The 10561-nt window shown below is 42.1% G+C and overlaps 2 protein-coding genes across 6 annotated transcripts in view; both read left to right on the top strand.

Annotated features, from left to right (window-relative positions):
- abcc8 (ATP-binding cassette, sub-family C (CFTR/MRP), member 8) overlaps window positions 1–5254 on the top strand; it is a 68587-nt gene extending 63333 nt beyond the window's left edge. For all 4 annotated transcript variants that reach the window (XM_008411583.2, XM_008411585.2, XM_008411582.2 and 1 more), the window contains 3 exons: window positions 1706–1839; window positions 3676–3738; window positions 4220–5254. In XM_008411583.2, coding sequence (XP_008409805.1) covers window positions 1706–1839; window positions 3676–3738; window positions 4220–4357 — 335 coding nt within the window. In that variant the 3' untranslated portion in view covers window positions 4358–5254. The remainder of the gene's footprint in view (window positions 1–1705; window positions 1840–3675; window positions 3739–4219) is intronic.
- Window positions 5255–5264: 10 nt separating this feature from the next.
- kcnj11 (potassium inwardly rectifying channel subfamily J member 11) lies at window positions 5265–8963 on the top strand. Of its 2 annotated transcripts, XM_008411581.2 has the most exons (2): window positions 6255–6355; window positions 6444–8963. In XM_008411581.2, exon 2 carries the CDS (start codon window positions 6460–6462, stop codon window positions 7351–7353), a length of 894 nt encoding a protein of 297 aa, XP_008409803.1. In that variant the 5' UTR covers window positions 6255–6355; window positions 6444–6459; the 3' UTR covers window positions 7354–8963. The 2 variants fall into 2 exon arrangements, with proteins under 2 accessions (XP_008409802.1, XP_008409803.1); XM_008411580.2 differs by having other exon boundaries at window positions 5265–8963.
- The last annotated feature ends 1598 nt before the right edge of the window (window positions 8964–10561 follow it).

Below are 10561 nucleotides of genomic sequence, written 5' to 3'. Positions count from 1 at the left end.
AGAGAATGATAAAAGTTAAGTTGTTGAAGACATATACAATTGTATAATGTGCAATCATAATAATTGTTGTACAAGAAGGAGTTGATGTTTTCTTTTTTTCTTTTGTTATGTTTTATTAATTGAAAATTATCATTGTTTGAATTTGTTTATTTTGGAAAAAAGGGGCAGATATTAATAAGAATTTTATTCTTCTTCTGCTACCTTTCATTTTATTTGTGTTTTGTATATTCTTTTTTGTATGTATAGCATCTGTTTTGTTTTAAATGAAATGAATAAATTCTAAAAAAAAAATAAAAAAATAAATAAAAAAATTTGTTAATTGAACGTTCAGAAACTACAGCGACTGTGATGAGTCACAGCAAAGGTAAAACAACCTGAACAGGTGATCAACTCTAAACCACTCGCACCCTTTTACTCTCCGTCTCTCTCTGTGAACCCTTCTGTTGTCCTCATTTTCTGTGTATAGGGAAAACACATACAAATCTCGGTCATTTTGACCCGAGGACAACAGGAGGGTTAAGCACACCCGTTGCCATGGCAACCTCCTGMGCTCCACAAGCCGACCAGAGATTACGTTAAAAATACAACATTCAGTCCGTTACGATATTAGGTTTGCAGGCTTGATATTTATTTTTGCGATCATTAATAAACCTCTCATGAAAAAAGAGGTGGTTGATTAGTTCATTTTAAACTCCTGCTCTACTATTTATTTTGATAATGGAACCGAAACGCACAGAATTGCGCAACATCTTGTTGAAACGATATTTACTGAGATTGTTCGTTGGGTCACTAATTTGAACATGTTTTGTTGATTTTTTTTTTTTTTTTTTTTTTGTTCTTTCATAAAGTTACGAACGTTTTAAGGAGAAGGACGTGCTGGTCTCAGCGTCCTGGCTGCGTTCAGTCTGTCACCTAACGCCGAGATCGACTCAAAAACCTTCCGCGATCACCGCTGCTCTAGCAGAGCACGAACAGTTCAGAAACAATATGAAATGAGAAAAAAGGTAGTCATTAACTGATTAAGTCGTGTTTTAGATTGTGTGCAAAATTCTTGAATGTTTTTTGCTGTTAAATCCTAAAACATGACGCGGCATTGTTGTCAGTTGCTATGGCAACGAGTCTGCATAGCTTGGCTAATACAGTTTGCTGTGGATCATAGCACGAAATTAATAGCTACATTTTTAAGTTTCACTGAGTTAACGCGGGTATTGATGACATGTAAAAGATTTGTCTTTTTGCCCCCCAGCGTTGTGTGGATGCGCGAAATTTCCGTAGGTCCAATAACATGGATGGTGTCTAAGTCAAAAGTCAGTGCCTCACAATGAACTGGTCCTCTATATAAAAGATAAATATATAAATAAAGTAATAAACATATAAAGATTAATATATTTATCAAAATATGTATTTATGCTTTTATTTTTTATCAAAAAAATATATATACANAGTTCACCTATTAAGACAAATAGAAAAAGTTTCATGCAATAAAAATACTTGCAACTATTTTTAAAATATTTTTAAACTTTGAAACGGGTCAATTTGACCCGCAACATAACAGGAGGGTTAACAGCATATTATAAGGTTAAAAAATACAGAGCAAAAGTTCAAAGTTCTGGGTCTTTTCTGTTTTCCCGTTTTCAGTTCAAATCCGAGCCTTTATGACGACTTTGAGGTTGTCGTTTATGAAGTTCGTGGTTGTTGTTTTCAGACGCCATGGTGACGGAGGGAGGAGAGAACTTCAGCCAGGGCCAGAGACAGCTCTTCTGTCTGGCCAGAGCCTTTGTGAGGAAGAGCAGCATCCTCATCATGGACGAAGCCACGGCCTCCATAGACATGGCGACGGTCAGTACGCGTCTAACAAGAGAAACATCTCGAGGCGATGAAGTGGAGACGAGGCGTTTTAGGAAGGGAGGCGCAGGAAATGAGAAAAGCCGAGATAGGAGAGGGCGACGGAAATGAGAGCTCACAAAGTTCCCTGGGTGCATTTTAGCTGCCAGCGACGGCGCAAAGATAACGACAAATGAAGATGTTTATGGGATGAAACTCCAAATACGATGAAGCGTAAGAGGCAGATTTAAATGTTTCAAGGAGAAATTAATGACAGTGAGTCTCACCTGATCTTAAATTAAAAATATTTACTTCTATAATTAACTATTAAGACCCACAGATTTGGTCAAAAGTTTACACCTCATTCTGAATCCCATATTCATTTTTGGACTTTTTCTGAAACCTTCCAGTTGTTCTCGTTGGTGGTGGGTTGTTAATTCTGCATTCAGCTGCAGCGACTTTGCAAACAAGAAATGGATGTTGAAATTTGTATCTGATGTGTATTTACTCTAAACCAACTCAGGGTCAAAATGGTCTGTACAGGCTCAAAACATATGCGCATAAACCACTATTAATATTTGATTTAGCAAGTTGCATCTCACCCAGTTCTGTTTTGTACCCATCACCAACTTTCTGTCATGATTCTGGAATGGTATATATTTTTAACGGACCGATTTCCTGGCACACATCCCGGCTTTTAAGCAATTAACGTTCAGCAATTTTTAGGTATTTTATTTAGAAATGCCATCTCTGAAGCTTAGTCTGCTTTATCTTTTCCAAAGCCAGTGATGATGTGTGTTTAGGATCAGCGTCCTGCTGGAAAAGCCAACCGTGTGTAAGCCTCAACCATCTGGCCACAGACTCTCACCTTTAGAGAAAAAGAAATATTTAGGATGTCCAGAATCAAGATAACACCATGACTTAAACGTCCCATAAACTGGAAGGAGCCGGGACACCAGGTCACTGGACTCAGAGGATGACAACCAATAGAGAACATCCTGCTAGAAAATCTGCAACTTCAAGTTTGGCTGAAATTTTTAAATGTCTACATAGACAGAGAGTAGAGGTGCTAGTGCATAAAGCGGTTGAAGCCTGGACTCAGCTTGGTCAGGGCAGTGATACCAAACATACAGTAAAACCGGTTTGGGCTTATTGTTAAGGTGCTAACAATAAGCCTCCGGAACGTTCCAGACCTTAATGGAAAGGTTCTGCTTAAAAGCAGGGTCAATGCCAGGAAGCTAACTAGTTTACAGAAGTGTTACCATTTCAGATAAGGAGAGGGATCAAATAAAGGAAGTTCCAGAATAATGTGTTGTTTAGTCCTAAACGATTACCTCAAAGCTAAACATGTGGATAGTCTTTGACAAGAGCTGCGCTTGATAAATATGAACTACTGTGGCAGGGAGAGAGGGAGACGATCAGACGTGGAACTCCCAGACCGAGGATTTTAGAGTGAGGAGAGTTGGAAGCAAGCAGAAGTGCTGGAGAGGGTACGAATGAAGCCGAAAGAGGGTGAAATAAAAGAAGGCAGAGCTAAGTGCGTATAAGAGCCTGAGGGGAGTTTCTGTACATTCAGATATCCCTCTCTTGAATGTTCACTCACAAACAGCTCCACTTTGAGCTTACAACAACATAGCAGGAAAGCCCCGGAGGAAACACAGTTCAGCTTTTAGTGCACACAGATAAACAAGATAGAGGGCAGAGGAAAGAATATGTGTGTATGTGTGTGTTGTTTTTTTTGTTGTTGTTACAAGCGTTAAGTTAAATCTTAATAAAAATCTCATTTTTATGCAAAGTGGAATCTAACGTGTGCATGTTTGAAACGGCATTCTCTTGCTCTGCATCCCTCAGGAGAGCATCCTGCAGAAAGTGGTGATGACCTCTTTTGCTGACCGGACAGTAGTAACTATAGCAGTGAGTACCTCTTCTTCCTCCTTTTCCTCTTCCTCCTCTTACACTGCAGCAGCTCTTCAGGGATTCCTGCAACATAGCAGCTATACATTTCTGCCTCGAGAGTGCTGACTTTCATCCTGTTCTGCTAATGTGTTTCTCATAAATGACTGCAGTTATTCTGCTGCAAGATTATGAAGCAAAGAGTGGAAACTAGGTCAGAAGAAAGGAATGAAGGAATGAACATCCCCGACTGGTTTTGTTTTTCTCGTCCTCATAAAGGTTTTCAAAAAAAACAAACATGAATCTGCTAATGCCGATTGTTTTTATTAAAAAATACTCAGCAATTTTAACTCTATATCTTCCGTTTGCAAACTCATTGATTTATGCATCATCACAACACTGCATCCAAGTTTTGAAAGGGAGACGGTGAGTCGGTTTTGACTTCTTCGAAACTCTGAGCTGTCCCGGTGCAGTAATGGATCCCTTCTTCTCCGCCATGCAGCATCGAGTCCACACCATCCTGAACGCCGACCTGGTGATTGTGATGAAGCGGGGGATCATCCTGGAGTACGACAGACCCCAGGCCCTGCTTGACAGAGAGGACAGCGTCTTCGCCTCCTTCGTGCGAGCGGACAAGTAGAGGAAGCGGCACGAGAAGAGGAAAGCTTCGGAAGCATCAAAGGAAGACATTCAAAGTGCAATTGTCCCATGGAATATATATATTCCTCTTATTTTGTAATCATGCTGTATTATATTTGTACATAAAAATGATTGATTCTTTGTTAATAAAACATAAATTATCATCACAACGTGCTCGGACTCTGAGGTTTTCAGGACGGTGATTTTTATTACCGCAGATGAAGAGAAAAGAGCTGAGCAGGTAACTGCTGCCCCTGCACACACGACTTCCCTGCTCAGTCAGCGAATATATTTCTCTATGCAAAGGATGATTTTGAACATTATAATGATTGGCTATTAAAGATGGAGGGAATAGTTTGTTGACCCCTTTAATCTTAAAGAATATTATCTCTTTTAATGATTTGAGATTTAGTTCATAATGTCTCCACCCAAAGATGCAGCTTACCTTGACTATAGTCCCAAAAAGTATTGAATTTGTAACTTCATTCTTTTAATTCAGTTCACTCTGGTAGTGATTGCGTCCATCACTACTCTCAGCACAGTGGCTGATTTGTAAAAAAAACACTTTGCGTTTTTCTGACTGCTGGTGCCCCCCCTCCACCCCCTGTAGGTCATGTGACCCACATCAAAATACTTCACCTGTTACAGGTCGAGTTCCAACATTTTTGCACCACTGGTGATTTTGAAAAAAATATAAATAAATAAAAAAAACAATTATGTATTAACTGGAGATTTTTATTTTTGTCCACTAAAAGATTTTCCAGATTAATGATGAATTTAGTCTAAGGTTTTTTTTTTATTCACGCTGAATACCAATAATGTGACCGGCTCGGTGTAAGACGCCACCATGTGCTGTAGGTTCTCAGGGTTGGTTTATAAAGAAACCCGTGAAACATTGTTACATGTGTGGTTTATTTGGGTTGAGTAAAGGTAACTAATGGATGTTATGAGTTAACACATGTATTTTTTTTAAATGTGAATTTCTTGAGAAGTGATTGTGTCCTAACTGTAAGAGCCGTAATTAAGCAGATGTAATCAGCTGCTCGTTGCACCTCTCTTGGATTCTCGTCTCCTCCTGCGCTTGAGTTCCTCCGTTGTAGCAGAAGGAAAAGTGGGCGTGTTGTTGCCTTTGAGGCAGCAGCAGAGGCAGGCGGAGGATAAGGATATATTTGACAAACCGTGGCTTTGCGTAAGGGTTTGTTTGGGGTGAGTAAAGAAAGTCAACTCCTTTTCCTTTGATTGCAAACAGCGTTTAAAAGAGAATAAAAATAAACAGAAATCACCGATAGACTAAAACGGAGGATGGGGGAGGGACTGCTTCTCCTCATCGCTCCATCTCACATTACCGAGCTATAGTGGAGTGGCGAGGTCAGCACAGCTTCAGCTGCGACACGTGAACCTGCCTCCAAATCCAAATGTGATCAAACGCCGCTCAGACGGTCCTCACACCCCTGCGTCGAAAGTTGATTCCTCCCCCAAAACCCCCTTTTACGCACGAGGCCACGACCACGAGAGCTCAGCTGCGCGTGTAGCCGAGCGGACTCGGGATGAGACTGGGCGGCGTGGCCCAGCTACGTCCAGCCAGTCGGTCGGTGCTGTGAGTGGCGGCGGCAGCTGTGGAACGTGGAGGAAGAATCCTCTCATGGGACTTCCCGGTGCTGAAGCGCCTGATCCAGAGGCAACGTGAGGTAGCGCGCGAGCCTCCAGAACACGGAGCGACACCAGGACGCGCCCGACAGCGAACACCAGCGGGTTCCGACTGGGAAGGAAGGCGGACGAACCCGTCTTTGAGCCGAGCACACAGAGGACCCCGGGCCTGAAGGCTGTGGGTATGGGAGTGCAATGTTGTCCAGGAAGGGACTCATTCCTGAGGATTACTTGCTGACACGACTAGCTGAGGATGTTCTGCAGCCGAAGTACAAGGCCAAACAAGGGAAGGCTCGGTTTGTGGGGAAGAACGGCACCTGCAACGTCGCGCACACCAACATCCGAGAGCAGGGTCGGTTCTTACAGGACGTGTTCACGACACTAGTGGATTTAAAATGGCTCCACACTCTCATCATTTTCACCATGTCCTTCCTATGCAGCTGGCTCCTGTTCGGGATGATCTGGTGGCTTGTGGCTTTTGCGCACGGAGACCTGGGTGAGTCGGGGGATGATTTTGTCCCGTGCGTAACGGACATCCACTCCTTCTCCTCAGCCTTCCTCTTCTCCATAGAAGTCCAGGTGACCATCGGCTTCGGGGGTCGGATGATCACGGAGGAGTGCGTCTCGGCCATCATCATCCTCATAGTGCAGAACATCGTCGGACTGGTCATCAACGCCATCATGCTGGGCTGCATCTTCATGAAAACTGCGCAGGCCCACCGGCGCGCGGAGACGCTCATCTTCAGCAAGCACGCAGTCATCTCCCTCCGAAACGGCAAGCTGTGCTTTATGATCCGCATCGGGGACCTGAGGAAAAGCATGATCATCAGCGCCACTGTGCGAATGCAGGTGGTGAGGAGAAGCACCACGGAGGAGGGAGAGGTGGTGCCCCTTGACCAGATCGACATCCACATGGATAACCCGGTGGGGACCAACGGGGTCTTCCTGGTGTCCCCCCTCATCATCTGCCATGTCATCGACAAGTCCAGCCCCCTGTACGAGCTTTCACCGAACGACCTGCAGCATCAGGACCTGGAGGTGATCGTGGTGCTGGAGGGGGTGGTGGAGACCACCGGCATCACCACGCAGGCCAGGACTTCCTACTTGTCGGAGGAGATCCTGTGGGGCCAGCGCTTCGTGCCGACGGTGTCCGAAGACGACGGCATGTACGCAGTGGACTACTCCAAGTTTGGCAACACCGTCAAGGTACCGACGCCGTGCTGCAGCGCCAAGAAGCTGGAAGAGGCCGGTGGCGTCGCGCGGTTCAAGCTGAACGAGGGCGTCACCATGCGGCCGTCCGTCAGAAGGCGGAGGGGGGCCGCGATGGTGCGCAGGTCCAGGATGCTGTGAGGCGTTCTGCTTAAAACTGAGCCGCTTCACTTTCAGTATCATTAAAAAAATAAATAAATCTTATTTATTTTACATTTGCGCGCACATTGTATGCACACATAAACCTGTGTTTACCTCAGGATCAGAGAGACAAAGCACTGAAATAATTCTGACTGGTGGAATAGTTCAGAATTTCAAAATTGGTGTTCTGTGAAAAGGTTACAAGTAGTAAACAATCTATCTTTAATAAACGATCCTCAGTCCCTCCCTATTTAGTTTGAATCCAGAGTGGTTATCAGAGAGGAAACATTAAACTCTACCACCCCTAAAGCAGCTCTAGTCTCAACCCTGTTTTTAATGTGGCTTTAATTAATTAATTTATTTATTTTTATTACCAAAGCCCTACACAAAAATATCATATGTGCTGCATCAGTGTCATGACTTCAAATTTAATCTGAAGGATGAATCATTTCATGATTGATCTGACAAAGAAAACAAAGCAAGCAGATTTCTGTGAATTTGAACGGATGAACACTAAAATTGATTAAAAGAAAGGAGTTAAAACTACAAAGTCTGAATACCAACATTTATCTGAGAGGAGAAAGATGGGAAGGATTTCAAAGTCTGAGAAAGACATTTGTTCCTTCAGCTTTCAACACCAGAGCTGCCAAGAACAGAAATAGAAACTAGAAACTAGAAGCGGTGCCTTACCTTTGTCAGATGTTATTTTTCCCTCTCTGCTGAGGAGCAGAAGTTTTTCTCTTATCTGTCTTTCTGAACAGGTAAACAGTTCTGGGCTTGTCAATATTCTCACTCTGGATTTGGGACCAGGTTGGATGTGCATGAAAGAAATGCTTAAAGAAAGTTAGTAAGTGGCCAAAGTTACAAAACCTCGCTGAGAGGAAAAACACGACAAAGAACTTTCAACAAAATTAAATCAACAAAATCTGACCGGGTCAGATAAAAGCCTGACCTGGTCGAATAAAGGCTTTGACTTTTTGCCGCTTACCTGTTTTAAAGATTAAATACAAAGTCGTGAGAAAAATCTCAAAATGTGGATAAGAAGTTTAAAATTGTACTTCAAGAATAATGTTGAAAAAAATATCTGTAGTAAAAATCTGTTGTTTTTTTTATTTTATACAAATAAAAAGAAATGGATATATATCTATTACTTCAATCATAATACATCTTTGAAGTTTCAAACATCAACAATCAATCTATTGAACAGTTATTCTAATAGCTAATATGCTTGATTAAAATTTTATTATCAAGCTTAGAAAATTGTTTGAGTACTTTGGTACAAAATAGAAATACAGAGGAGTGAAATAATGTATGTAGGTACAGAATAAGAGTAATGGAGGAAATTACTTTGACCCAATTAAGTCATAATGTTTTCTATTCCTGATAAGAAATTTATTTTGTTAACCTTTTAACAAAACCCCACTTCAAAACTTCTGAGCTAACTGTTTAAATGTGAGCCCTGGTATGCAGAGTGTAATGTTTGTTTTTTTAAATCTGAGGGATTGCATGTATTTTAAATTATTAGAAAGGGAGATGCTTAACTTAAAAAGAATGTTGTACATGGCCTTGCTGAAAATGACATTAAAGTAAAGCTGTTTTCATGTCCTCCATTTTTTTCTCATCTTTATTTGCTCGAATACAATCATGAACAATATTTGAAATATTATCGATCATCATATACAAGTATTTTCAACATTATGGCAATAGTTTTGTACTTAAATAATAAAGTACCAGCCCTGGAGGCAGAGCTGGCCTGAGGTAAAACGAACCAAGCAGCTATTTGGGCCCTCAGACCTTCTGGGGCCCCATAAAGACTTACATTTTAACACAGACTACAGACCTAGCAATAGCTAGTTAGATATGTCTAACTATCTTACTAGAATTTCAACATGTGTTTGAGAATGAGAACGCTATTCAATTTAACGGTTTCAGCATAAATAAATTAGATTTCAAATAGTCCATCCATCCATTTTCTTACACCTCAGTGGGGTCGGGAGGTTTGCTGGTGCCTATCTCCAGCTAATGTTCCGGGCGAGAGGCAGGGTCACCCTGGACAGGTCGCCAGTCTGTCGCAGGGCAACACACAGGACAAACAACCATGCACACACACACACACACACCTAGAGGCAATTTGGAGAGGCCAATTAACCTGACAGTCATGTTTTTGGACTGTGGGAGGAAACCGGAGTACCCGGAGAAAACCCACGCTCCGTTCAGGGAGAACATGCAAACTCCATACAGAAGGACCGGGGCCCGGAATCGAACCCAGAACCTTCTTGCTGCAAGGCAACAGCTCTACCAACAGCTCACTGTGCAGCCAATTTCAAATAGTTTAACGTTTAAATTTAAAGTTTTAAGGAATTGGCAAGTTTACTTTCTAAAAGTAAAAAAAGAAAAAAAATTCTCAGTTTGGCTGTTGTGTTGCCATAGCTACGATGCTGAGTTTAGTCTTTTGTTTGAGTTCAGTTTGTGAACAGACACATCTCAGTGATAATCAATTAACACAGATCGCTTTTAAGTTTGGCTATTTCACTTAATTTAATTTCCTGTACCTAACCAGGTTAATACTCCACTGATACGTCTCTCTCCTTTACAAGCAGGACCCGGGCAGAAAATATGCAGCGCATATAACGATGCTTATACTGAACACGGCTGCACAATTAAACTTAAACTCCCGATTTCACCAAATCTATATTGAAACTGTTGAATATTGTTTTCATGTTGACTTCCTGTTGTGGGCGGAGTTTTGCGCAGGTGACACCGTTTTTCTAATAAAAGGCCACAGGTCGCTCCGGTGAGCACTGCAYTCAGGCCAAACGCATCTGGAGGCTCTGTGGGTTGATTTCCTCCGTCTCTCCTCGGCATTTCCAGCCCTTTACTAATGGCAGCGTCTACAGAAACCATGTTAGTGATGATGTTCTCAACAGGAAGAGGAGTCCTAATTTATTTCTGCTTAAGGCGGATCGAGAAAAATATTTACGGGGTGGCAAGAGGGTGGCAGGGATATTTTCAGGGGTGGCAGCATATGCCAGTATGTGTGTGTGTATGTATATATATATATATATATATATATATATATATAAATAAAAAAAATTCCCTTCTCACCCTCCGCGGGTGGTCTGTTTCATCCCCTGAGCTCGGGTCCTCTACCAGAGCAGTTATGTGCTGGAGACAGTCCAGCACATAACTGCTGTTATGTGCTGGACTG

This window comes from Poecilia reticulata, linkage group LG6 (genome assembly GCF_000633615.1).
Source record: "Poecilia reticulata strain Guanapo linkage group LG6, Guppy_female_1.0+MT, whole genome shotgun sequence".
Classification (NCBI taxonomy): domain Eukaryota; kingdom Metazoa; phylum Chordata; class Actinopteri; order Cyprinodontiformes; family Poeciliidae; genus Poecilia; species Poecilia reticulata.
The sequence above is the reverse complement of the archived record's forward strand: the minus strand, read 5'-3'. Positions and strand labels throughout refer to the sequence as shown.

What these genes read in the sequence shown, in the direction of transcription:
- kcnj11 (XM_008411580.2), top strand. Translation starts at nt 6,199, where the DNA reads ATGTTGTCCAGGAAGGGACTCATTCCTGAGGATTACTTGCTGACACGA.